Source organism: Puma concolor, chromosome B4 (assembly GCF_028749965.1).
Source record: "Puma concolor isolate L17-30 chromosome B4, mPumCon1.1.hap2, whole genome shotgun sequence".
NCBI classification, from domain to species: domain Eukaryota; kingdom Metazoa; phylum Chordata; class Mammalia; order Carnivora; family Felidae; genus Puma; species Puma concolor.
Window position 1 is genome coordinate 68,160,924 of NC_141673.1, and position 27,212 is coordinate 68,188,135.

General features: G+C 57.8%; 1 protein-coding gene and 1 long non-coding RNA gene across 3 annotated transcripts in view; one reads left to right on the forward strand and one right to left on the reverse strand.

Annotated features, from left to right (window-relative positions):
- The first annotated feature begins 2,966 nt into the window (after nucleotides 1–2,966).
- Nucleotides 2,967–24,877, forward strand: RAPGEF3 (Rap guanine nucleotide exchange factor 3). The gene is made up of 28 exons (XM_086713581.1): nucleotides 2,967–3,333; nucleotides 3,815–4,027; nucleotides 9,675–9,728; nucleotides 9,813–9,919; nucleotides 10,273–10,394; nucleotides 10,539–10,707; nucleotides 11,263–11,347; nucleotides 11,680–11,740; nucleotides 11,849–11,925; nucleotides 12,116–12,262; nucleotides 12,789–12,901; nucleotides 13,211–13,299; nucleotides 13,604–13,682; nucleotides 13,890–14,040; nucleotides 14,125–14,207; nucleotides 15,028–15,067; nucleotides 17,544–17,625; nucleotides 17,950–18,096; nucleotides 19,998–20,095; nucleotides 20,565–20,690; nucleotides 20,781–20,962; nucleotides 21,193–21,283; nucleotides 21,401–21,451; nucleotides 22,383–22,470; nucleotides 22,829–22,893; nucleotides 23,531–23,585; nucleotides 23,691–23,762; nucleotides 24,613–24,877. The coding sequence occupies exons 1-28, from the start codon at nucleotides 3,328–3,330 to the stop codon at nucleotides 24,729–24,731; spliced, it is 2,772 nt and encodes a 923-aa protein (XP_086569707.1). The 5' UTR covers nucleotides 2,967–3,327; the 3' UTR covers nucleotides 24,732–24,877.
- Nucleotides 24,868–27,212, reverse strand: part of LOC147579200 (uncharacterized) — a 40,663-nt gene continuing 38,318 nt past the window's right edge. For both annotated transcript variants that reach the window (XR_015253653.1, XR_015253652.1), the window contains exon 4: nucleotides 24,868–27,147. This is a non-coding gene — a long non-coding RNA (uncharacterized LOC147579200). The remainder of the gene's footprint in view (nucleotides 27,148–27,212) is intronic.

Consider the following 27,212-nt stretch of genomic DNA (forward strand, 5'->3'; position numbering starts at 1 on the left):
GATTGTTGTCATGCTTAAGAAAGTAAGTGTATATAAAGTATTAGGAAGAAGGACAGATGCATGTTAGCAATTGTTATTATTTGTCTGTCCTAACACTCTTCCAGGCGTGGAGGAGGTGTCTCATGACGTCAGGGGAGGGTGAAGGTTGTACCAGGGCCTGGCATGACTGTGCCCAAGATGTTCACTATCTGTCTTGGGATGTCTTACTCAGACACATTCCCCTAGTCCCCTGTCCCCTGCAGGCCTCAGCCTTATTTAAATATCTGCTGAGTGGTCATTTTACTAGCCAGCCCTCACCAGGGAATCCTGAGAAGGAAAAACCCGGCCCCATCACCTGCCTTGGTGGAAGGCAGGGGGCTTTGCCTGCCAGTAATAAGAATGAGACAAATGGAAGGTCCGGTTCCTGTGCCCGCCCTGGCCACCAGTGAACAGGCAATCACCCCAGCCATGTTCTCAGTCTCCCAGGAGAGGGGGAAATGGGGAAGAGATGTAAAAAAGAGAAAGGTAAGGAGAGACTAGTGTTGAGAGAGAACATGGATTGGGGGAGGGGGTAGGTTTGAGACACTTCATTTTCACTCATTTGAATGACTTTTTTTGGAGACTTGCAGCCCCCCCCCCCCACTTCTACACACATGCTCCATTTCCCTGTCCATAGCTCCCTCTTTTAGGAGAATGAATACAATGTATGCACAGTGCAATACAGCACGAGGGGGGCGGGTTAGTGGAGCCTGGCAACCTGGGTTCAAGCCCCAGTTCATCATTTGCTAGCTGTGTGACCTTGGCAAGTCACTTAATACCTGAGCCTCAGCTGCCCCGCGCATATAAAGTGGGAATAACGCTAGCGCTACTTTCTAGGGTACTGGCAGAGATTAAATACATGAAGCCCCTGGAACAGTGCCAGGCACTTACAGTCTATTGCGGCCTACAGGTACTCAGATGTCCCGCTCCATTTCCAAGTTCCTTTTCCACCTGCCCAAGCAAGGGCAAGTATACAGAAGAAATGGGGGATCCCTTTCTGACCCCACTGCCGGTCCCTTGAAACTCCTGTGTCAGACCTTCTAGATCAAGTCACTAGCCCCAGCACCCTAACTTTAACTGCCCCCCAAGCCACCCTCAGTTCTCTTCTGCATGCACCCCTGTGCCCCAGCCTGTTAGCCTTTCCTCACAACAACTAAGCTGTTCTCCCCTCTTCCAAATTCCCAGAACCGGGGTGGGTGGGTTTGGGCCTGGGGCTTCCCTCCTTCCTGAAAGGGGCATTTAAAACTCCACCACCATTTCTCAAAAGGTGAACCCAGCAGGGGTACCTGGGTGGCTCAGGTAAGCATCACATTCTTTTTTTTTTTTTTTTTTAATGCTTATTTATGTAGAGTTGGGGGGAGGGGCAGAGGGTGAGAGAGAATCCCAATCCCAAGCATGCTCCATACTGTCAGTGCGGAGCCCTGCTGGGGGGCTTCATTTTACCAACCATTGAGACAAGACCTGAGTCCAAATCAAGAGTCAGACACTTAACCAACTGAACCATCCAGGCGCCCCAAGGAACTGACTTTTGATTTCAGCTCAAGTCATGCTCTCAGGGTTGGTGAGGTTGCGCCCTTGCATGGGGCTCTGCACTGACCGAGAAGAACCTGCTTGAGATTCTCTCTCTTTCTCTGCCCGACACCCCGCCCCCCGAATAAATAAATAGACTTAAAAAGATGTGAACCTAGCAGATAACCTTGGGGCATTTGCTCAAAGTACAGATTTTCCATTTCGTGCCAACAGAACTGAATCTGAATTTGGGGGAAGGGAGGATTTTTAAGTACACATTAAAACTGAGATTTTAATCACAATTAAAATCTGTCTCCAAGAAAATAATCATCGGTGGGAGGTAGGGGCTCAGCGTCCCAAAGCAGGCAGGATGGTTTGTTAGACAAGTGTCTTCCCCAATTCAGGCAGGCTCAGCAGCAAAGAGAAAGGGACAAGGACTGGGACCAAAAAAAAGTGAGTCCTAGAAAGCTGGGACAAAAAAAGTGAGTCCTAGAAAGCTGGGAGCGGGGCGTGTAACTCCTTTCAAACCCCTCATCAACGTCCTCACCAATTACTGGGTGCTGAGGGAGTCGCAGTCCAGGAGCCACTGTCTCTCCGCCTTTCAGAAGCTGGAGTGGGGAGAAGAGGGCGGCTCTGGGCCATCTGCGCGGGGGTGGAAAGTGAAGCCCAGAAGGCGACGGGCCTTGGTACAGAGCTGCTGCGGACCTTGGAATCCCGAGGCTCTGCTTCCTGACCCCCTCCCCCCAACCCACCAATCCCCCCCCCACCCCCGCTCCCCCGCAGGCAGCAGTCCGGGAGCACGAGGTGGGGGCGTGGTTCTCTAAAACCCTCTCTCTTCCGAAGCTCAGCCACAACTCCGGCCCCACCCATCCTGGAAAGCAGTCCTTTCCTCTGGCCTCAGTTTCCCCACCCGCGCCCGTGTGGGGTGTGTGGGGTGTGTGTGTGTGTGTGTGTGTGTGTGTGTGTGTGTGTGTGTGTGTGTGTCGGGCGGGGGTAGGGTGGGGAGGGGGATTCCCCACGGGAAAGCAGCCCAATCCCTCCCCCGGACTGTTCGAGACCCTGAACCGAAACAGGAGGCAGGACGCCCCCGACCGGGAAGCGGCCCCAGCCCGGATTTCCCTCCCGGGTGGGGCCGCAATGACTCACCCCCCTCCCCCTTCCCCTGGTTTCCGTGTTTGCATTTCTCCTCCCGGCCACGTGGCGGCCTGCGCGGCCACTCGGCACCCCTACCCCGACACTCCGGCCGCGGCCGCCGCGACACACAACCCTGGGCCGCTCCTGCCCCCCTGGGGTTTCTCAGGCCTCCGACTGGTGCCCGCCCTACAACCCCGGAGTCCAGACTCCACCCCCGGCCCAGCCCGCCCCCTTCCCTGTGCCCTCCCCCACAGTAAGGCCGGGCGCCTCCTCCCTGCCCTCCCAGCCTGTCCCGGGGAGGGGAAGGGGGCGGGCAGCGTAGGGGGTGTGACAGCTCCCGCCCGGACCAGTGCCAGCTGCAGCCTCGCTTCGGCGCCCGGTGCCAGCTGGCTCATTCGTCTGGGACGGAGGTGGAGGCTTGGGGCTCCTTGCCGCTGGGGGGGGGGGGACTCCCCCCTACGCCCCCTGCCCTCAACCCACCCAAAAGGAGCCTCTACACCCAGCCGGTCGCCCTGGCAGCCAGTCCAGCTAGGAATTAGCCCTGTTCCGCTTCGCCTGGGGCTTACAGCCCACACCCCTCCAGGAGGAGTAGGGGTCTCGATGAGGGTCTCCCCCTCCCCAACCTTTTGCTAGAGCCTGCAGGGCTGTGCAAGCTTGAGAAGGACCATGAAGGTGGGTAAAGTGGGGTCAGGGTGGGGAGGAGCAGGAGAGGAAGCTGACATGGTGGGTGGGGTGTTTGGGTGGGAAAGAGAGGGCTGGTCAGGGGTGAAGGAGAAGGGGCGAAGAAGGGTTGAGCTGCAGCTGCATTTCTGGGGGATCCAGTGAGTCGGTAGCCTCATACTGGGAGGTGGTGGAGATCCCTCCAGGGACATGGGCAGTGGGGTGGGGCAGAAGTCCAAAGAAGACCGGGAAGAAAGGCCTGATCTCCGGTCCGCCAGCTGGAGACCCCTAAGTGCGCCAGACCGGCAGGCCCCAGTGAAGGTTTTCCTGTCCCTCCCCCGGCTCCTGGCAGGGTTGCAGCACCTCCGCCTGACCAGTCCAGAGGACTCAGAGGAAGTGGTTCTGCCTGGGGCAGTTGTGCCCTGGTCCAGCTGCCCCAGTCCCAGTCCCAGCCCCAGCCCCATGGCTCTCTGCCTTCCTCCCTGCGTCACAGGTGGGCTGGCCAGGTGAGAGCCGCTGGCAGGTGGGCCTGGCTGTGGAGGACAGCCCAGCTCTCGGAGCATCGCAGGTGGGAGGCCTCCCGGACGTGGTGCCGGAGGGGACCCTGCTCAACATGGTGCTGAAGAGGATGCACCGGCCCCGGAGCTGTTCTTACCAACTGCTGCTTGAGCACCAGCGCCCCAGCTGCATCCAGGGGCTCCGCTGGGTAAGTGCCCATCGTCTGTCGGGCCAGGGCCAGGCACCAAGGACTGCAGGAGGGCCTGGACTGGGAGAAAGAGCATGCTTCTGGGGGTGTGGGGGCTCCTGCTGGGCTGGACAGTGGGTCAAGCAGCTTGGCCGCTGTGCGCGTGGGTGGCTCACACAGCTGCACCGTGTACGTCCATGTGCATGTGGTACTCGCGTCTTCCCGTTGTGGCCTGGGGGAAGGGGAGAGGGATTTGTCATTTGTGTCACCTCTGTGTGCCCTGAGCTGGGTGGTTGTGTGTTCTCCAGGTGGTGAGGGGAGGCATGTGTGAGACGCTGGGGGCCAGGTCAAGGTGGGAGGTGAGGTAAACTTGTTTACTGCTCTTGGTACATCACCGTGGCAACATGCTCCCTCAGTGAGCAACAGAACTGCGTCAATTCTGCTTGATCTTGGGGTGAGGTGGTCATGTGAACAGTGCTTGGCATCTGGCTTTGGGGGGCTCAGGGGGGGGACTCTGAGAAGTTTGGAGACTGGAGCTGGAGTCTCCCTTTGCCAGTGAAGAACATCCTGGAGCTGCGAGAATGAAGGAGAGGGCAGGAGGGGAAGAGCAGTGGGGGCGGGGTGGGGGACAGGATAATGGTCGCAGGATCCAAATCAGCGGAGAAGCTCTCTCCAACCACCCAGACTTCACCGAGTTCCTTCACCTGAGATTCAGTGAGATTCAGTTGTGTGTCTGTTCTGTTGCCCACGGGGACAGCACTGGCAGGCGGCTGGGGGAGGGGGCGCTGGTACCAGGAGGGAACTTGGGCAAAGGGGTCGAGGGAAAACCAGAGCAGACGACAGAATTGGGAGAGCTTGTCACTTATGTCTCTTGTCGTCAAGTCCCTTTGAGTGGAGTGACTACCACCTTCTGCGTCTTTCCTCCCACCTCTTGCCCAATGGCCTTTATATTTATCAAAATAGGAGGCTGAGTGAGAAAAAACAAGGTCTGCGGAGGTGATGGGCTCTTCCTCAGCGTCGTCGGAACTGGGAGGATAATCTAGGTGTCCCTAGCTCTCCCCCCCAACCCCTCCCGCACTCCCTCCCTGGGTCTTCCTGGTCAGGGCCCTCTTGGGCCTGGGTCCTGCTCGAGATGGGGCTCTGGAGGGAGCAGGGGAGCTGGCCCCTTCTGGGCTAAGCTGTCTCCCCCACCCCGCCAGGTCACTGGTAGTAGCTATTGCTTGGAGCCCGTGGGCTGGAACCCTCCCTCCCTCCTTCCCTCTCAGTCTATAATTACTTGTGCATTTCCTGTCCCCTTCCCAGCTTGTAGAGGCAAGGTGGTGAGTGGGGGAAAGGTCAGGTGCCAGGACAATGAGGTCACTGGAGGATCCCTTGGGACCCAGACTCTGGGAAGGGGTGGAAGAGGCCGCCAGGCTGTCTCCTGACTCCCTCAACCCCCAGAATTGAAGAGCTGGGGTGCACTGGGAAGCCAGAAGGGCGATGTGAGGGTTGCTGGAGTGTAAATAGGGTGAAAGTCACAGAAACACAGCCCCTCTCTAGCAGGTGTGTGTGGGGTGGGGTGGAGGGGGGTAGGTGGGAATTGGTGATTAAAGGGTACTTAGATTTTTAAGGCTAGGGGCCTGGGCCACACCCCGCCCTGCTGACCGTCTCTGGGGAATGGGTGAGTGGGGTGGCTTCAGCCCGCTGCGGCTGCATTTAAGAGGTTCTGGGGACCGGTCAAGTCGCTCCTCTCACCTGTGAGATGATTCGTCTGGTCTAGGAGGGGCTCACATGAGGGAAGAAGGGCTTGTCAGGGAGTGTGCACATGTAGGGTAGGGGGTGGATGTTGTAAAGGGGTGGAGCCTAGGCGAACAGTGCTGGGAGTTATTCAGGCCATGCCTGCCTCTTAGAAAACCAGGGGGAAACCCATCAACCTCCTGAGGTCTGAAGAGAGTACTTTCTGTTGCTACTAGATCAGGACAAGAGAAATCAAAGCAGGTTACAGGAGGGTGAGGTTAGACAGAGGACGGACTTACCATCGATGGCAAAAGTGACACTAGGATGGGATGGAAGAACATCTCCTTTGGGAAGCATGAGAAGGAGAGGAGATCTTGTCCAATGCCCAGGAGCCAGAGAGGGATCAATTTATCTGGAGGCAGGGGCAAGATCAGGATGACCTCTGGGGGGGGGTCCCGTAATCTCAGAGAAGCCTGGGATGCTTCCCTTTGAGTGATTGTTTGGGGAGAGGTGGCCAGATTCTCTAACTCAGAAAACATGCTTTCACGCAAGCGTGTTCAAACAACGGTAGTAGCTAATAGTTGTATAATACTTGTGTCCCAGGCAGCATTATAAGAGCTTTACCTTTTTCATGTCAAGTGAGCTGACAATAGCCGTGTGAGCTATAGATACCAGTGTCATTGTCTCCTTTTATAGATGAGAGAACAGAGGCACAGAGTGGCTAAGTGACAGGTCCAGGGTTGTACATCGGCTAAGAGACAAAGTTAGGCTTCTGTCCCAGGTGACCTGGCCATGGAGTCTGAGCTCATGGTGCACTTTCTTTTGCTGTAAATGAAAACACTGACACCCCAAAGCATCACCCTTCCCCTTGCGTCCTCTCCCTGTCCCAGCACACACAGCCCTGGCCTGAGACCCTAGCCATGGCTTAAGGGAACTGGTCTGACAGGTCCCCACGAGGCTCTCTGGCTCTGTGCCTGCCCCTTCAGCATGGCTCTGACACTGAGTGACAGGGAGGGAAGGAGGGGGGGCAGGCTATGGCGCTGGTGCAGGGAAGCTAGCTACCCCCTCCTCTCCTACCCTGCGTCCTTCCTGTCCAGGCAGGAGAGGAGGCAGTGGTCAAGAGCCTTTCCCCCAGCCACTTCTTTCCAACTGAGAACCCCAAGCTGACGCTCGGGGTTATCACATCAGAGAGAGGGTCAGCCAAGGTACAACACTTCTTTGCATTGTGTCCAGGTAATAGGCACCCATCATAAAATAACGAAGTTTAATCGAGTTGCTTAACATTTACTAAGCGGTTACCACAAGCCAAGCATCGCTTTGCGTGCTTTATGTTATTAACTCATTTGATCCTCATAATTACCTGTGACATAGCTACTATTATCATGAACCCCATTTTACAGATGAGGAGACTGAGGCAGAGAGGTCAATGAGCAGCCAGGGTCACACAACTAGCTGGATCACACAACTAGGAACTGAGATTTGGCCAAGACACATGGATGGCGAGCCCATGCCCTTGACCGTATCCTGAATAGTACCCCCACCCCCAGCCTAGGAGGCTCCCAGTGCATATGGACGTAGTCCCAGAGGGACTATGACAAACCCACAGAACTTTGTTTAACGCCGTGTCTTCCAGACTTACTTGCCCGTGGAACATTCCTGAGGGCAGAATTTACCCTTCCATAGCATGAAGTGGGACAAACATGAGGCAGTGGAGGTGCCTGGGAGATGGTGACCTGTGCTTTGGAATCAGATAGGCACAGTGTGAATCCTGGTGGCCCTGTTTACCCACTCTCAGGACAGGTTATGTAACCTCGGAGCCTCCTTCTGTCTAGCTGTGAAACAGCAGACAAACACCTACTTTCGGGGCCACTGTTGGTTATTCAGTAGGATCTTGAATTTCTGAGTAGTTGTGTGACTCAGGGTAAGTTACTTCATCTTTTCTGGGCTCCTGCTTTCCTTGGCAAGTTGGGAGGGATGCCTTCAGGAAACTTCCTCACCTCTGATGGGTCAGAGCCTCCTTCTTCTGACCCTCCTGCTTATTCCCTGGGGCAGGGCAGGAAACGGTTTAAACAAGGCCTGGAGATCTGGGATCTGGGTTGTGAGCTGGCACCTCCCCTCCTGATGTGCCCTCCAGGGTCAGAATAATACCAGGAAGGGAGCATATGCTGGAGCCTGGGTCGTGGGCACCAGAGAGTTGGGGCAGGGACCGGGGCCACCTGGGCCTTTTGACATGAACAACAACAAGTCATTAGTGCTCAGCACTGTTTGTTCCAACACAGGGGGCTGGCTGGGTAGCATTCCTGCCCTTCCTCCTTCCCTGGCTCCTCCTCCTCCTCCTCCTCCTCCTCCTCCTCATTTCCTGTTGCTAAGTCTCCAGGGCTCTGTGTCTGGCACCAGGCTGGGCCCCATGACCCGGGCAGGGATACCCTTGGGACACCTAGCGACTTCCGCCCAGCCCCGGGCCAGGCGCCTATGCATGCCAGACCTCAGGCCTCTGCCTGGCACACAGTGGGAAGATGCCAGGATGAGCAGAGGGGGTTCTGGCCCCAAGTCTGGTTGTACCCCAGCTTCCTAGCCAGGTCCTTTTCAGGGGCTGAGTGTAGATGGGAAAGCAGGAGAGAGAGCTGGCGAAAAGGGGGAAGGGAAGGAACCAGGCAGGTGCGGGTGGGTGGGGTGAGACCAAGAATGTGAGCACTTCTGGAATTTATGCACGGCTGTCTGGCCGTCCCAAGTACGTGTGACTGAGTTACACGGGCTCTTCACCCTAAGACTTCTGTTTCTTAAGTCAAAGAGGACGGACAATCCCTGTTGTGCCTACTCTATATCTGGTCCTATTCTGTAGAGAATCAGGACATCATGGAGGGAGACACACTTTGTAAACTATAAAGTGCTGCGCCTTTGGGAGGGCTCATAGAGGGTAGGGCATCCTGTCCAGAGAGGTCCACAAATTCCAGTTTTCAGGTGGCAGCAAAAGAAGGATCATGAGGGGCGCCTGGGTGGCTCAGTCGGTTAAGCGTCCGACTTCAGCTCAGGTCACGATCTCACGGTCCGTGAGTTCGAGCCCCGCGTCGGGCTCTGGGCTGATGGCTCAGAGCCTGGAGCCTGCTTCCGATTCTGTGTCTCCCTCTCTCTCTGCCCCTCCCCCGTTCATGCTCTGTCTCTCTCTGTCCCAAAAATAAATAAACATTAAAAAAAAAATAAAAAAAAAAAAAGAAGGCTCATGAGGGGCTTTCCAGCAAGCAGCCCGCCCTCTGCTTCACAGATGAGTAATAATAGCTAACATGTACATACAACTCTTTGCCAGGCAGTGCTTTAAACATTCGGTACGAATCACTCACATAACCCTTCCCAAAGCCTCTGTATTGGTATTACGAGTGTTTTATAGAGTTTATGGACAAGGAAACTGAGGCAGGGAGAAGTTAGCTATATGTTCGGATCACGCTGCTAGGAAATGGAGGATCAGGGATTTGAATCCAGGTGTCTCAGGGTCTTGTGGCTGGGGACAAAGCCTGGCTCAGGATCAGGCCTTGTGACTCTGGCCCAGGAGCAAGTGTTCTAGGCCTCCCTTCCAAGCCACTCACTTCCTGGCCTATCATGGGCCTTCCTTACCTCCCATCCTCATGCTCTTCAGCTCTCTCTCCTGCACAGGTGTGGTTTACCTGGGAGCCTGGGCACACCTGGGCCCTGAGTAAGCAGAATGGGGAGCTCATCTGCGGGGGTGCAGTGCGTGAGTCTAGAAGGAAGGCAAAGTTCTGGTGATAGGGTGGAGGGAGGCGGGTGCCTGGCATACAGGGGTGGTCGGGGAGAACTAGTGTATTTGTTGACTGAGTGTTTGGAGCTGGGGACTGGGCAGGGACTGAGAGAGACGGGGGAGGGCCGAGGTCTAAGAGCTGGATTTGAAGTCCTGGCACTAACGTGCAGACCCTCCCCCTCCTCCCACCCCTGCCCTTAGACGCCACTCACGGACAGTGAGGAGTCCCTGGATTTCAGCGTGAGCCTGGAGCAGGTACCAGCCGGGAGGGGTGGAGCCGGGAGGGGACAGCACCGCCGGGGGTCAGGGATTGAACCTGCTGTGCTGCCCCCGTCCTAGGCCTCCACGGAGCGGGTGCTCCGGGCCGGGAAGCAGCTGCATCGACACCTCCTGGCCACTTGCCCGACCCTTATCCGAGACCGGAAGTACCACCTTAGGCTCTATCGGTGAGTGGAGGCCTGAGCCGCCTCCTTGCCCACCCCCATTTTCTCTCCCTTTTGCTCTACTTTGGACATCGGGGCTGAGTCCTGCTTCTAGCCTAGGAAGGCACTTGTTTCTTTTTAAAATTTTTTAAGGTTGATGTATTTATTTTGAGAGAGAGAGAGGGAGGGAGAGAGAGAGAGAGAGAGAGCACGCATAAGCAGGGGAGGGACAGAGAGAGAGGGAGAGAGAAAATCCTAAGCAGTCTCTGTGCTGTCACCACAGAGGGAAGGCACCTTTCTGACGGAAAGTCTTCCTTCTGCCCTCCACCCTCCTGCCACTTAATTCTCCCTCCTCTTTGTCCCCTCACCTCTTGTAGGCAGTGCTGCTCTGGCCGGGAGCTGGTGGATGGGATCTTGGCACTGAGCCTTGGAGTTCATTCCCGAAACCAAGCCGTTGGAATCTGCCAGGTGCTCCTGGATGAAGGTGCCCTTTGCCATGGTGAGCCCGAGCCCAGGGTGGGGCCCCCGTGGGGCCGGCCGGTCCTGGGGAGCAGGCATCCGGGGGTGCCTGCAATTGCAATGAGGGCTTTGTACCCACGCGGCCTCAATTTCCTCTCCTCACACCTGGGCCTCTGCCCTGCAGTGAAACACGACTGGACCTTCCAGGACCGAGATACCCAATTCTACCGTTTCCCCGGGCCAGAGCCAGAGCCTGTGGGAGTCCATGAGCTGGAGGAGGAACTGGTGGAGGCTATGGCCCTGCTCTCCCAGCGGGGGCCTGATGCCCTGCTCACTGTGGCGCTTCGAAAGCCGTGAGTCGGGTGCCCTGCACCCCACAATCCTGGGCCTCACGTGGCTCTCAGACTCTGTAGTTTCTCAGTTTCATCGCTGAGAGTTTCCCTTACTTCTCGCTGGGTCATCTGGAGTCTTCCTTCCCCACCTCTGAACCCATTTCTTCCTCTGTAACTGTGGGTGGGGGGCACAGCACCTCCAAAGACCTGTCCGCTCAGGTGCCGCAGTGGCTGAGACGGGGGAGCTTTGGAGTCTGCAGGCGGGTTTGGGTTCAAATTCCAGTTCCACTGGCTACTAGCTGGGTGGCCTTGGGCCTCTCCATGCCTCTCCGTGCCAGCTTCCTCTTCTGTCAAAGGAGGATAACGATGCCCACATCAGGGGTTGTCATGAGGGCAGAAATAATGCACTTGATGCGCCTAGCCCTTGTCTGGCACGCCGTGTGCACTCAGTGGTGGCTGGCCTGTTACGGGTAACAATCCAGCTGGCCTCGGGCCCAGAGCGTGGTGGGTGTAGCGGCTCCCGTGCCCTTAGACCCACGATATACCATGTGCCTCCCGGCCCTTCCGTGCCCGCAGCCCAGGTCAGCGCACAGACGAGGAGCTGGACCTCATCTTTGAGGAGCTGCTGCATATCAAGGCCGTGGCCCACCTCTCCAACTCGGTCAGTCTGCCCGCCCTCACACTCTCCCCAGGACCCCCTCTCCCTGTGAGCCCCTGAGGCCCCAACTGCTGGGCCAGAAGACACGTCCCTCGCCTTGTGCCAATGGCTGGGAAATGTCCATCTAATTTCTTGTTCCCAGCATCCTCGTCCAGAAATCCTTCTGCCTCTCTTAGCTCATTTCCTCCCCTTGCCCTGTATCTTGCTGAATCCCTGGCATCCGACCTAGCCACATCTCTGCCCCCAAGCACTTGTGTCTTTGGACCTAACCCCCCCCCCCACCCCGCCTCGTACCCTGGGCTCACCCCACTGACCCTCCTCTCCCCACCTCACAGGTGAAGCGGGAATTAGCAGCAGTTCTGCTCTTTGAACCCCACAGCAGAGCAGGGACCGTGTGTAAGTCAGACAGGGGATAGGAAGCTGGGCAGCAGGGACCTGGACGTGGCAGAGGCCATGGAGAAGTGGGGGATGCCCACAGGAGTGTCTGATCTGTGCTTCTCTCAGTGTTCAGCCAGGGAGACAAGGGCACCTCGTGGTACATTATCTGGAAGGGATCTGTCAACGTGGTGACCCATGGCAAAGTGAGTTCTTCCTGTCTCCCCAGCCCCTGGGTTGTACCGGCTTCCCTGGTCCAAGTCCTCCCAGGAAGTACCTTCAATGGACCCAAGGTTGCCAATCTCCAGCTTTCCTCCTGCCTTGGGGTTCTCCCACCGTGCATCTGTTCTGAGTGTTGGGGAGCCTGGCTGGGCTGTGACTGAGACCTGGTTGCAGGGGCTGGTGACCACACTGCATGAGGGAGATGACTTTGGACAGCTGGCTCTGGTGAATGACGCACCCCGGGCAGCCACCATCATCCTGCGAGAAGATAACTGTCATTTTCTCCGTGTGGATAAGCAGGACTTCAACCGTATCATCAAGGTGCCATTACTGGGGGTGGGGAGGGCAGGGGACATGGCAGGGACATGTCTCTGGAGAAGTGGTAGGGGGTAAGGTAAGGGGCGTGGACAGAGAGGGCCTGTAAGGAGCAGGGAGAGGTAGGAGATGGGGGAACTTGGAGGTGATGGCTGGAGTATGGCCAAGTGAGGAGGGCCATAGCACATTGAAGAAGTTTAGCGAAACCCAAGAACTCCAGCTCAGTGCGGGAGACCGTGGGGGTAGGGGGTCACAGAGAGGTAGGGGACTAGGGTGTGAGGGGAGGCAGTGTAATGGAAAGGGGGAGCCACAGAGGGAGGCCAGTGAGGGATGGGTAGAGAGGGGCTCAGGCTGCATGATAGACAGGACTGGTAGGGCAGATCCAAGGCCATGGGCATGGAATGGGGTGGGAGGAGGGCTGAATGCCCCTGTGGGAGCCTTGTGGGTCTGGCATGGAGGTGGAGGGAGATGCTCTAAAATGGGGAAAGGAGCCATGATGTGTGCTGAGCACTGGGTATGGCTTGTTGTCCAGGATGTGGAAGCAAAGACCATGAGGCTAGAAGAGCATGGCAAAGTGGTGTTGGTGCTGGAGAGAGCCTCCCAGGGCGCTGGCCCTTCTCGCCCCCCAACCCCAGGCAGGAACCGGTAACACACCCGCCATGCTCCTTCTGCACCCCTTCTCTCTTGCCCACCTTGTCTCCTTCCGTTTCCCAGGCTTTCCTCCCTTCCTCCGTGTCTGACCCCCGCCTGCTGGCCTCCTGGGGATGGGGGGAAGAGGGGCACCCAGGGATAAGATGTGCCCCCCCCCCAGAGCCAGCTTTCCCTCCAACCCCAAGGTGGGACAGAACTGGCAAATAGGGAAGAGTGAGATGATGTGATTGATTATTGATGTCTGTCCCAGATACGGGAGTGGGAGTGGTAGCACGTGTGCTATGGACTGGCTGTTTCTGCTAGGTATACAGTGATGTCTGGCACCCCAGAGAAGATCCTAGAACTGCTCTTGGAGGCCATGCGGCCTGATTCCAGTGCTCATGACCCAACAGGTAGGGGCAAGAGACACCCTGCCTGCTGTGTGACTCAGTGGGTGGGCAGTGTAGTCTGGGAGAGGGCCAGGCACCCTGAGTCTGACCTCACTGGCTGCTGGGCTGGTCCATGTGGTCAGTCGGCAAGAAGTACTCATTCCTGTGCTCTTGGCTTGGGTGGGGAGAGCTGTCACAGCGGCTGGACGTTGCTGGCACACCGCCCATTATGGGACCGGGAGAAGGGCTACTCCAGCTATGCCTATGTCAGTGCTCAGTAGACTTAATCTCTGAAGCCTCCTCCTGTCCCCTTGTCCCTGCCCTACAGAGACATTTCTCAGCGACTTCCTCCTGACCCACAGTGTCTTCATGCCCAGCGCCCAGCTTTGTGCTGCCCTCCTGCACCAATATCCTTCCAAGCCCCGGGGTGACTAGGATGTCGTATGGAGCAGGGGGAAGGCATCCCTCACAGCATGGCTGTGCCGAACCCTCTGAAGTACCAGCCTCATGCCAAGGCCAGCTTGTCAGTGGGCCCTGGGCATCCTTGCCCCTCCTTTCCCGCCGTGTGGTGGGTGGTCTGGTTGGATGTTGTGGTCCCCTTGACCGGTGCCCACCTTCCACGCGGAGCCCTCAGGAGGCAGTGAGCAGGAGCACAGCACCTACGTCTGCAACAAAAGGCAGCAGGTCCTGCGGCTGGTCAGCCAGTGGGTGGCCCTGTATGGTCCCATGCTCTACGCTGACCCCGTGGCCACCAGCTTTCTCCAGGTACCTGGGAGTGAGGCAGGGCTGGACTGGGCTGCCAGCATAGATGCAGCCACCTCTGTGTTGATGAATCTTGGCTCCTCCCAGAAACTCTCAGACCTGGTGAGCAGAGACGCCCGGCTTTGCATCCTGCTACGGGAGCAGTGGCCGGAGAGGCGGAAACACCACAGGTAACGCCTGGCTCCCAGTCAACCTTCCGTATGAATGCCAGGCAGTGCATCAGGGACTGAGAACAGCACCACTGGGGCCAAACGTGTGGCTTGAAATCCAAGCTGCACCGCCTGTAGCTGTGCCGCCCTGGGCACGTTCCTCCCTCTCAGGGCTTTGGGCTCCAGTCTGGAAAACCAGGAGAGATCCTATCTCAGGAGGACAAAATGTTAGCGCGCCTTAAGAGCACCGAGCGGTGCCTGGAATGCCCTGTGTGATCCACGAGCGTCGGCTGGGGTTGCTCATTTGTCTAGACCTGCTCGGTCAATTAGCTGTTCTTACCAGTCCCCTTGCTGTCCACCTCACGTCATGTTCGTGCATTCTCCTGCATCACGCAGTCACTCCCGTGTCATTCTCATATCCCGAGTGCACCTGCTGTCCTCACTTCCTCCACTCTGCACATATTTATTACCAAGCATCCTCAGGGCTGGTTCCTGCTGGCCGCGCCCGGTGAATTCCCTAGAGCTTATCTTGGCCCTCCCAGACATTCCCATGGGGGCAGGTGAGGTTCAGGGAGAGCTCACCTGCAGTGGCCCCTGCCCAGTCTGACACCTGGGGTACTTCCTTGAACTCTCCTTCCCCTGCTGGCCTGGGGAAATCCCAGAGTGCAGGCTCTGGGTTGCAAGCCCCCGCTTTGCCCCTCTCTAGCTGGTGCTTACCATGTGTGCAAAACTCTGAGCCTCTGAGGAGGGTGGGCGGGATCCGGAGCCAGCCCTCCCTGCCCCTGCCCTGCCCACGGGGGCCCCTGGTCTCATCTCACCTCCCTTCTCATTTGCTCCCCAGGATGGAAAACGGCTGTGGGAATGCATCTCCTCAGATGAAGGTGTCTGCATATGAACTGGCTCCTCTCACCTCTGTCTGGCCCCGGCTTCTTCTCTCTGCCCGCCTCCGGGACCACACGGCCCCTCCAGCCCCCACCCCAGGGGCTCTGCCTGGGAAGGGATCCCCATGCACAGACACACCCCCGGGGCGGGGACAGGTGTTCACAGAGCACGAGCCATGTGTGGCACTGGGAGCTGGCCTGATGGGAGACACAGAGGTCCAAGGTCACCTCTCCACCCCTCCCTCACCCCAAGGGGCTTCTGTTGCATTTGGGAGGGAATCCATGTTCGCAGAGCCTGTTAGCAGTTCCCTGGGAGGTGAGGGATGGTTGCCTGAAGGCAGCCTCTGAAGCCCAGGGTTCTGGGTGCCCAGCACTCTGGGAGCCAGAGATGGCCCATACCGTTCCCTGCGGGGGCCCACAGGGAGCAAAGGGGAACGAGAACAGGGGCAGGAGCTGAGATTTCTTGAGGCATCGTAGGAAAAAAAGACTGGAAAGGTAGGATGGGGCCGGTTGTGGGGAATGATGCCCTGGGAAGAACAACCGGGCTCTCTGTGCCCAGCTGCCTGTCCCCACTCCTGCTCTTCCTGCCAGAGACTCTCACAGCTCCTCCTCTTCTACGGGCAACGCTTGTTCCCCCCTCAGCGTCTGGAACTTTCTTTCTCTGGTTCTTTGCCCACCTACATCCTTCCTATCTTTCTGATCTCAGCCAAAATGTTGGTTCTCAGAGAGGCCCCCCTCCCATCTCCCTATCGAGAGCATTCCCCACTCCCCGCAGGCCCCCTCTCTGCTTCCTCCAAGGTGTCTTCCATGATTCCCTTCAAAGCATTATGACCAGGTGGAGTCGTTTTGTTTCTTTGCCTACTTGCTTATTGCCTGTTAGTGTCGGTCACGTCCCACTAGAATGAGGGAAGGGCCTGGACCTCTGTTTCCCCAGGGCTCCCACACTGCCCGGCTCGTGCCTGATGCTCAGGAACTAGTGTGGAATCGCCTTCGTGTGCTGGGCACTGTGCTAGGTGCTGACAATGTGGTAGTAGGGGAGAGCCGCCCCTGGCCTCGTGGGGTCATAGTCAAGTGAGGGACAGAGCTGCTGAGCAGTGTCACGATGCAGGACAGGAAAGGAGGGAGTCTCTGAAAAGGGAAGGGCTGACTCGGGGTCAGGATCAGGGAGAGCGACCCCAGGAGCTGCGAGCTGCAGGGTGTGAGGGTCAAGGCAGTAGAGGACTGCAGTCAGGTTCAAGGGGAAGGGAGTCCACCGGTTAGGGACCCTGCAGGAGGGAGTGTGAGAAGGAGCGAGGAGACCGGGGAGGCATGCAGGGGCCACAACATGCAGGGCCCCGTGAGCCTCGGTAAGGGGTTTGGTGCTTGTTCTCCAAACCATGTGAGCAACTGGAGGTGTTGGAGCCATGGAATGACAAGGTCAGATGTGTGTTTTGAGTAAGTCAGCTAAGGAGCCTGTGCTTTATCCAGCAGACAATGATGGCCTTGAAGCTATATTAGGAAGCTTAGTCTGGCTCAGGTCAGGCAGATTGGAGGGGGAGGGCGGGAGGCGACCCAGGGCCGAGGGTAGAGAATAGTAGGGCCATTGTAACACATGAGGAGGGAGGCCACTGGGCAGGTGGAACAGGAGGTTGGCCTGGGCTGGGAGGAAGGGCGCAGAGGAACCCCCAGAACAAGATGACAAGCTGTGGGGGAAGCCGGGCCAGGGGTGGGGGGGGGGCGGGGTCTGAACCTGGAGGATCTGCGGCCTGCAGAGCTGGAGGAGGAAGAGTCAGTACAGGCATTGGAAGAACAGTCGGGCGGGCAGAGGAATTGCGTTCCGGAGGCGTTTGCCCATCAGGGCTGCCCCATTGGCCCAGTGTTGGGGCCCAGTGAGGAGCGGCTGTGGGACTGGACAGGGCAGGTGACACGGGGGAGTAGAGCATTGGTGGGTAAGAAGGGAGGGAGGGAGGGAGGAGCAGGTTAGGATTCCAGCTGTGCCACGTACAGCTGTGTGGCCTCATGCAGGTTATTAACCTCTCTGAGCCTCATTTATCTCCTCTATAAAATGGGAATAAGAATGATGATATTTTCGTCAAAGGGCTGTTGTGAATAGTTAGACACTTACAATAAGCCTGTGCTCAGCCTGGCGTGTAGCAAATAGCAAACTAGCAAATGTGAGCCAAAGGAGGAAGAGGAAGAGAAAACCAGGGCCAACAGCTGAGGTGTGCTCGTATTAGAACAGCCCTGGATCGGCCCTGGATAGAACAGACCTATCTATTTGGCAAAGGGGGCGACACACATGTACGGGGCACTGGCTTGTTTGTAGCCCTGCTCTGGCTCTTCTCACGGAGCCGTGGCGCCCGACGCCCGCTGGGGCTCGGATTCCGGCCGCCAGCAGACCCCATGCGTGGGCCCCATGCTCCCGTGACAGAGTCCTCTCCCTGGCTCTGCGTGCTCTCCTCTGTGTCCTCCGGGCCTTACTTTCTCTCCCTCTTAGGCCAGGAACATGCCTGTTTGGCTCCCCGGCCAGGACCAGCCCCTCCCCAGCAGCAACTGTGCCATTCGAGTTGGGGACAAAGGTTGGTGGTCCCAGCCGGCCAGGGCATAGCCTGCCGTCGTCACCCTTGACCTTAGTTTGCCTGGCCGAGGAGGGCACGCTGGACTCCTCGGGGTCTCTGTTCCAAGCTGCCAGACAGAGTCTGCCCCCCGTGTGTCCCTCCACAGCTCAGGGCCTCCCTACCTACTCCGTGCGGCGAATCCCCCCAGGCTTCCCCTTGTCACCTGTCCTGCTTCCTGGGGATCCCCCGCCCCCCACTGCTACCGTTGCTGCCCGCTGACTTCTGGGTAGGGGCACCAAGGAGCCCCTTCCTCCAGCTCAGCCCCGTCTTCCTTCCCCCTTCCAGTCCCCTATGACATTTACCGGCCGGACCACTCAGTGCTGACCCTGAAGCTGCCTGTGACGGCCTCAGTGAGAGAGGTGATGGCAGCGTTGGCCCAAGAGGATGGCTGGACCAAGGGGCAGGAGCTGGTGAAGGTCAACTCTGCAGGCGGTGAGTTGTGTCTCTGGGCAGGGTGGCCCCGAGGGAGAGGCCCCTTGGATCCGTGCCTAGACTCCCCCCCATATTAAGATCATCATTTTTATCATATTCATCGATGTTAATGATGGTTAGCATTTAAGGGCGGTTTGTTATGTGTCCTCAAAGTGATTGGTGTGTGGTGTTTAAGAGCGTGAGCTCTGGAGCCTGCTGTCTGCATTTGAGCCCCGCCGTGTCTGTAGGTCCTTGAGCAGGATATTTAATCTCTCTGTGCTCTTTTTAGCACCTGTAAAATGGGGCTGATGAGAGTGCCTACTTCATAGAGGAACTGTGAGCAGTGCATGAGCTCGTTTATTTAAAGGTTTAGAATGGCGTCTGACACAGCAGTTCGTACATAGGTTTTATTATTATCATGCTCATATATCCATTTAATCCGAGTAACGACCTTATTGAGATAGGTACTTTCATCCTGTTTGCAGACGGGGAAACTGAAGCTCAAAGGGGTTATAGGCAATTTTCCCAAGTCCACATAGTAAATGAGAGACTCTGGCTTTTGACTCTAGGTAGTCCTCATTCATTCTGTCAGCTGGCAAATGTATTTGAGAGTCAGCTAGTGGGCCAGCGAGGTGTTGGGAGATAGAGGCACCATGGCAGGTGAGATGGAGGAGCTTGATGGTTAGGACCAGAAACAGGACTCCCGGACCTGGGCTGGGATCCCAGGACCCACTGCTGACTAGCTGTGTGATCCTGGTCTGAGCAGAGCGCTTATCGGATTCCTCGTCTGTCACATGAGCACTAAAACTGCACCTATCTCACAGGACTGCTGTGGCCATTAGACAAGATAACGTATATAAAACATTCAGCACGAGGAGGCACAAAGTTAGTGCTCAGAACGGGGCAGCGTGAGAATTATTTAGACCTGCTTTCAGGGAACTTGGGCCATCAGAAACCGCTGCGAGTTCTCCGTGAAGGACACAGCCCCGGGGTTGACAGCTGGAGCCCAGGGTAGACAGGAATTAGGGGTACCCAAAGAATGAAGGCAAGGAGTGGAGGCCAGAAAAGCAAAACCTTCTCCCCCTTCAGGAAGTGGGGAGACAGGATGAAGTCATGGGTGCCTGTGCTCTGTTCTGGGAAGCACCGCCCTCTGGTGGCCACCTGGAGAATTACAGTTGTCCAAGGACTTGATTGACACCCTACTATGAGGCAGAAGCTGTTTAGAGCACTGACCTTCAGATTGTTTAGATGGACTTCCATGTCAGTGACTCATATTTTGACCACAAGCCCCCTTCTATGTGTATATTTGCTTGTAAGTCATTTGCACATAGTCCTATACTAACATCGTATCAAGCTGCCTGCGACGTAAAAATGCGAAACAGAAGAGAAAAATAAATATGAGGTAATACTGTTTTGGACACATGGATGGTCTCGTATATCTGGCTTTGGTGGCTACTGGCCTACAGACTGGGGACTCTAATGTGACTAAAAACACAGTCTCGGTCAGTAGGAAGTGGTGAAAATCAACACTAAGACCTCTGTCAGGCATTTCCAGTTTTCAAAGGGCTTTTCTATGCATCGTATACTTATGGCCACTACTTCCATAAATTAGTTTATTAGACTCGTGAGTAGTCAGGGTAAGTCTTGCTGTCTCCATGTGACCAAGGAGGAAGCTCAGGAAGACTCCAATATTGCCCAAGCTCTGCCTGTCTCGCTAAGAGCCCTGTGCTGACCTGGGCAGTGCGGGTGTGTGGGCACCTGCCCCTGTGCATTCAGAGCATCTGCCCAGGACTCCAACCTGGCTGCTGGCAGAAGGGGCCTCCCAGCCTCCCACATGGGGCCTCTACCCTGCCTTCAGTGGCTCCCTGGCCTCCCTCTCTGCACCCCGACCCCTCCCAGCCCACTCTCTGCTCTCTTTGCAGACGCCATTGGCCTGCAGCCAGATGCCCGTGGTGTGGCCACATCGCTGGGGCTCAACGAACGGCTCTTTGTTGTCAACCCACAGGAAGTGCGCGAGCTGGTAGGAACAAGCAGGGTGCCAGGGAGGAGCTGTGTTTTAGGGGTGGCAGAGGTGGGTGCAGGGGAGGGTCATAGAGAGGGGAGAGGGGGGCCTGGCTCTGGCTGCTGCTGGACGTAAGGGAGAAGAGGAAGGAGTGGGCCTCAGCGGATGGGAAGGTTCCAGTTGCTGGGGAAGGGAGAGAGCCGGTTGAGAGCTCTCAAGGAGAAACAAGAACCCCCCTTGTTGGGGGCTCCCCCAGGAGACAGGAGCCGTACAAGGAGGGGGTCTCCGCACTGGGGAGCCAGCAGGAGACTAGATGCCTCTTTGGGAAGCCCTATGCCTCAGAGGCCCTTCCGTTCTGGTAGCAGCCCTACCCGCCCAGACACCCCTTCAACCACAGGCACGGAGTCTCCGCCCCCAACTCTCTCCTTCCCTGCGCCTGTCCCCTGGGTTGCTCAGGCACCCCTCCTGAGCTCTCTTCCACCTGCAGACCCCGCTCCCCGAGCAGCTGGGGCCCTCCGTGGGCTCTGCTGAGGGGCTGGACCTGGTGAGTGCCAAGGACCTGGCGGGCCAGCTGACGGACCACGACTGGAACCTCTTCAACAGTATCCACCAGGTGCGGAGGCAGAGAGGGGAGGGGAGAGGCGCAGACGGCAGGGGCACCTCGCCCGGTGTGGGCTGATCTCCCCTGCTGTCCCCCATCCAGGTGGAGCTGATCCACTATGTGCTGGGCCCCCAGCATCTGCGGGACATCACCACCGCCAACCTGGAGCGTTTCATGCGCCGCTTCAACGAGCTCCAGTACTGGGTGGCCACAGAGCTGTGTCTCTGCCCTGTACCCGGCCTGCGGGCCCAGCTGCTCAGGAAGTTCATCAAGCTGGCTGCCCAGTGAGTACCTGTGGGGCCGGTGGGTGTGTGGCAGAGCCCTGAGGCCACCTTCTCTCACATCCCCGTCCCTGCTCAGTCGAGCCCCAGGTCCCCACCCCATCTAGCCCCAGCCCCCACAGAGGCAGTGCTGGCCCAGCCTGGTCCTGGCCCCAGGCTGGCTGTTGCCTGGGTGTGGGGTCTCCGTGGGTGTGGCTGCTTCCCCTGAGGGCCTCTGGGTCTTCCACTCACAGCCTCAAGGAGCAAAAGAATCTCAACTCTTTCTTTGCCGTCATGTTTGGCCTCAGCAACTCGGCCATCAGCCGCCTGGCCCACACCTGGGAGGTAGGTATGATCTGGCGAGGTGGCGGGGGGGGGGGGGGTGCCCATCCCGGGAGTCCTGGTTGGGGATGGGGCTCCCGTCCCAGAGCAGTGACCGCTCCATCTGCCTGTCCTTTGCAGCGGCTGCCCCACAAAGTCCGGAAGCTGTACTCGGCCCTGGAGAGGCTGTTGGTGAGCGCTGGGCCTTGGCTCCTCCTTCCAGAAACCCTGATTCTGGGCTTCCCAGCAGCCCTTCTACATGTCTTTGGTCACCTCCAGGGTTTCCAGCCCTGGGTCAGAGCCTGACTCTCTCTGGGCTGAGAGTCTGGGCTGCTGGCCGAAGGACGGAGTGTGAGCATTATGAGGGAGCTGCGCAGTGCATTATATCCCTCAGTGCGGGGAGCATTGGCCGTGGCTATGACGTCCTGTATGAAGACCAGGACAGGGCCCACGTGGGGTCTGGCCTTGGGCTCTGATGCACCAGGGGAACATCAGGGGATCTCCGGTCTCCAGCCGACCTGCCTCAGGACCCTGGAAGCAAGTCCTGGCCCCAGACCCCACGGTGCACCGGGGCCTGTCAGTGGCCCCTCAGGGGATGCGGGGAGCCCGTGGGCTAAATTAGGCCAAATGATGAGGGACAAGTAGGGGAGCCGACTGCCTCTCCCCCTCCTCCTCCCTGCTAGGAATTGTTGGGGGGCTAAGAGGTTTGGAGAGTGTTCAACAGAGAACTGGCACAAAGGTGCTTTTGTCAGCCTGGCTCCGAGCTCTTGGGAACAAAATTCCCTTTGCAGGCTCAAGAGGTTCAAAGGAATTTACTCGCTAGAGAGGGACAGGGGCAGAAACGAGAGAGAGAGAGAGAGAGAGAGAGAGTTTTGAAACCTGGAGGGCCCCTGAGAGACTAATGGCCGTGAAGTTTGCTTGGGGGGGCTAACCAGAGGCCAGGAAGCCGCTGGCTGGCTGAGTGCTTCAGGTCTCCTCCCACCTCTGCAGAGCCCGCTGTGGTGAGACCTGGGGCCCAGGGGAAGCGGAGCTCTGAGAGGATGGTGTTTGCTTGTGTCGCGGTGCGTGGTGGGTCATGCTGAGCGGGGCCCTCCCTCGCTCACTGTGGCTTCTTCCCTCTCAGGACCCCTCATGGAACCACCGAGTCTATCGACTGGCCCTCACCAAGCTCTCCCCTCCCATCATCCCCTTCATGCCCCTTCTTCTCAAAGGTAATAGGACCAGAGCTTACCCTTCTGCCTCCGCCCTTCCAGTCCTGTGCCCGTCTGTATGTCTGTCTGACCCTCGGGGTGCTGACACGTTGCGGGCACAAAGATGAGTGAGGAGTTCCCAGGCTAGAAGCAGTGTTGAGACATGCAGGCAAGTGCTGGTGACATCAGATGGTGTCTGATACGAGAGGCCTAAGGGATACAAGGAAATTGCTCCAGGAGGTCAGAGGGGAACTGGAGGAAGAGGGCAGTGTGGGGCTGGGACAGACCCAAGGCTCTCATTATTGGCCCTTCGCCTTTCCTGGGCTGCAGGAAGGGGAAGAGCTTTGGGGACCTTTAAGCAAAACCCATCTCTTGACAGACATGACCTTCATCCATGAGGGAAACCACACATTGGTAGAGAATCTCATCAACTTTGAGAAGATGGTGAGTTCAAGGACAGTTGAGAGTCTGCCCCTAGAGTGGGCTGGAGGATATAACTGTGGCCGTGGAAGGAGGTGGGGGGTGGGGCAGGAGATAGTCTAAAGGTATTATTAATAATACAGCTATGGGGGTGCCTGGGTGGCTCAGTCGGTTAAGCGTCCGACTCTTGATTTCGGCTCGGGGCGTGATCTTGCGGGTCGTGAATTTGTGCCCCACGTTGGGCTCTTCGCCGACCCTGCAGAGCCTGCTCGGGAGTCTCTCCCTCTCTCTCTGTCCCTCCCTGGCTTGTGTGCTCTCTGTCTCTCTCCAGATAAGTAAATAAACTTCAAAAAATAATACAAATACGAATACTTCTTTTAAATAGCCCCTGCTTCACTCCCTTGCATAGTGGAGAGGACAGCCTTTATCACCTCACCCTGCAACCAAGGCCCTCCAGGCCTCTTCCGCTCTAAGCCCTTCCTGATCTCTGTTCTTTCTCGCACTGCCTGCTTCCCGCGGGGCCGTTGGGTAGGCCGGGGCAAAGCAGACATGGCCCCATCTAGTCCCCGGGAGCGCCCCGCTCAAAGGGGGCTTGGTTACTAGCTGACCCACGGGCCACGCCAGGGTCCTGCCCCTCAGGCCTGGTCTTCTGTCCTCACAGAGAATGATGGCCAGAGCCGTGAGGATGCTGCATCACTGCCGAAGCCACAGCAATGGTGAGAGGGCTGATAACCCTGCTAGGAGCCCCCGCCCCACCTCGTCCCCTTCCAGGCTCTGGCTCGGCCCAGTCTCCCTGACTACCCCCCCCTCACCCCACGCAGTGCCCCTCTCACCGCTCAGAAGCCGCGTCTCCCACCTCCACGAGGACAGCCAGGCAGCCAGGACATCCACGTGTAAGTGGGGCAGGGCTGGGTGCTGACGGGTCAGCCACGGCTGGCGTTTACAGGCACTTGCACGTATGATGCCCTGAGCTCTCCCCCACACCTCTGTGATGTAGGTAGAATGTTATCCCAGCTTACAGATGCACAAACAGGCCAGAGCACTGAAGTGACTTGGGCAAGGCCCCACAGTTAGTGACTCCAGGCCTGATTTTTTGGTTGGTCTTCAGCTGCGTGAAGTGGGAGTAAATCATAAGCCACAGTTCATGTAACACTGTCATCATCGGCCCTTTATTTTATTTTATGTATGTATATATTGTGATAATATGATGAACACCGCTGGGCCCCAGCCAAGTGTGAGCACATTGACAAGAGCTTCCCCTCCCTACAGACCGTTTCCTCTTCCTGTGCCGCTAGAATATATTTATTTAGATGTATTTAGAAATATATAGACATATATACACACACGTGTACGTGTACATATCTCTTTAACGTGCTTCGTATATATGTTATGAGCACAAAATATTCTTTAGTTTCAGTTGTTTTTGAATTTAGTAGAAGGAGTAGTATGCGGTATGGAATCTTGGGGACCTGTTTTTTTCTGAGTCTGAGCTCTTAACCACCCTTCTGCTCCAGACTGGGGGGGGGGGCGGGGTGGACAGTCTTCAGGACTGGCTGTGGGAAACGGCCGGGTGGGGGGGTGGAGGGCAGCAAGGGTCGTTTGCTCCTTGTGGGAGAAGGGATGGGCTCTACCGAGTGGCATGGGTGCCCCCCCCACTCTCCTCCCCACCCCCACTCCCAAGTGGCATGGGTGACCCCCCCTGACCACTCTCCCCTACGCCCTCCCCTTCCCCCACCCCCACAGGCTCCGAGCAGTCGCTGAACACCCGGAGTCCAGCCAGCACCTGGGCTTATGTCCAGCAGCTGAAGGTCATCGACAACCAGCGGGAACTCTCCCGCCTGTCCCGGGAGCTGGAGCCGTGAGGAGGCTGGGGCCCGAGCGGGCACTTCCCGTCAGGAAAGCCAGGGCACGCCCGGGGCCAAGAGGCCCACAGGCTGGCCACAGCTGGGCAGGGCTCTCCGCAGAGTGGACTCAAGGCCCTGGAGCGGGCAGCGTGGAGGCAGCTGTCCCCTGTGATGACGGGTGGCCAAGGAAGACCTCGGAATGGAATGAGCCGGGGCCCAAGGCCAAGGAATGGGGGGCAGAGAGGCCCTGGAGTGGGTGGGAGAGCAGAGCAGGTGCTGGGACTCTGGGTTCAATAGAGAGCTCTCCACACCAGGTTTTTCCCAGATTCTGTGTCTTGTGGCTTTGTTGTCAGGCCATCTGTAGGCGGTTTGTTTTCGCAGCGGACAGAGGGAGCCTGTCACATCTGTGCGGCAGCGGGTGTGTGGCAGGGGCAGGGTGGCCGCCTGGGGAGGGGCGCGGGGGAGGGGCCGTCCTGCTTTTCTTCCCAGAGCACAGGAGATAAACAGTCGGGTGTGGCCAGGGCTGTTCTACGGGCAGGGGGGCAGGCGTGATGGTCCCTGGGGAGCCTTAACCATTAACATGAATTAACCGGGATGCTGTGTTCCCAGGCCAGCCCTGTTGGGGCATGGCAGTGAAGGCGACACCCTCCCAAACTCAAGAGCTGAGGAGGAGGTGCTGTGCTCCAGAGTGGACCCAGAGAGGCTGACAAACGGTCCCGCTGGTCTCTGGGGTCCAGGCAGGGCGCCAAGATGGCTGACCACCATCCAAACCTAACCCCCTGACCACAGGGGCCGGAGCGGCTGCTGGAGCCTGGAGGCCCTGTCAGTGGCCGGCCGGGGCGACCCTTGGCTCTCCAGTGTGGTCTGCGAGCACTGTCACAGCCCAGCTGTGACTAACTTCCTCCACCCTCGCCTCCTGGCTGCACTTGCTGTCCCTCTCTGCCTGCAGCACGTCTCAGCCTGTTGGGTGGTCCTCACCATGAACCGGGGCCTCAGAGAAGCGGCAGGTGATGCATAGAGAACACTGAGGCCGAGGCTTCGGAGGGGAGCCCATCCCTTTCTGAGCCACAGCCGGATCCCGGGAAATCCAGTCTCTTCTCAGGGATGAGAATGGTCCCAGCAAGCTCCGTCAGCATTCAGTCCTTCCCTCCCCTGCCCTGCAGCAGCCCCCTCTCTCCCTAGGGCCTCCTTCCTCTCAGCGGGGGGAGGTGCCCTGTCTGGCCCGGAGAAGGATCTCTTGGCCTTGGGGATGACCCCAGAGTAGGTATTGAGCAGCCGGGCCCTAGGGCGTCTGGAGGCCATGGGCCCATACCTGGAGGTGGACTAGACAGCTGGTGTGGCTCCATACTCGCTCAAGTCCTCCTCCCCTCACCCCTGCACTGCCAGACCTCTCTTCTCCCTGTGGTCATGGACACACACACAAACTGCTTCCGGAGAGAATTAGAGCCCTTCACAGGAGGCGGCACAGCTGGGATCGTACCTCAGGTTTTTGAGTGAACGTGAGCAAGTTAAGGAACAGTTCTCCGCTTCCATTTCTCCATGGGTAAGGTGGGTGTGATGGTCTCAGTCCAGCTCTAAGTGAAAAGCAAGTCGAACTATAGCTCTGCCTCAAGGGCCAAGGAGACGGCCTCGGCCCGACGGGGTGGGTGGCAGCAACAGGGTGAAGCTGGGCAGAGCCCACTCCTCCAGGGAGAGCCTGGGTAGGGCAGGTGGCAGGGTGCCCAAGTCCGTTCCCTTGCCTGTGGGTGGAGATGCAGGACCATGGGGCACGGAAGCTGCCAGAGCTGAGCAATCATGACATGAGGCCCCAGCCTTGGTGAGTCAGGACTCCCAGGGGCTCGCTTCCCCCCTGAACGCATTGTCTGCTGGGGTTTGCTCAAAGGCCAGACCAGCCTGCCGGCCACAGCCCTTCACCATCCTCTCAGACCCGGGGGCGAGACCGGCTCTGCAAAGACAGCGTGGAAGCCAAGCGTGGTCGGGGCTGGTGTCCTTGTCAGCATTCCTACTTGTCTTCTCTGGGGCCACATCGATGTCCCTTCTGCCTTGAACCACCCCACAACCTCCCAGCTGCCTCAGTCCCTTGGACACGCCTTTCGAGCCTGTTGGGAGAGGCTTTGCCAGGAAAACAGTGCCCAGGACGGGCAGGAAGTCACAGACGGGGCTCTGGAGACCCTGGTACCTGGGCTGGGTCACCATGGAGGAGGGAAAGGCTCCAGGTCACGGTGGCTTCTTGCTCTTAGGGCCACACCACCTCTGTCTCCCTGACCGCCTAGGCATGGGGGTGCTGGGGGGCATCCTCTTGTGTCCTAGCGGCCCAGGCCGTGCTCGGGGGGCTCCCAGGTGGTGTCCCGGCTTCAGGACAGCTGTGGCGGGTGGAGAAACTCGTGGGACTGCTGGGAGAAGAAAGTATAAGAGGAGGCCTTTAAAAAAAACCCTCTCTTGGGGCGCCTGGGTGGCGCAGTCGGTTAAGCGTCTGACTTCAGCCAGGTCACGATCTCG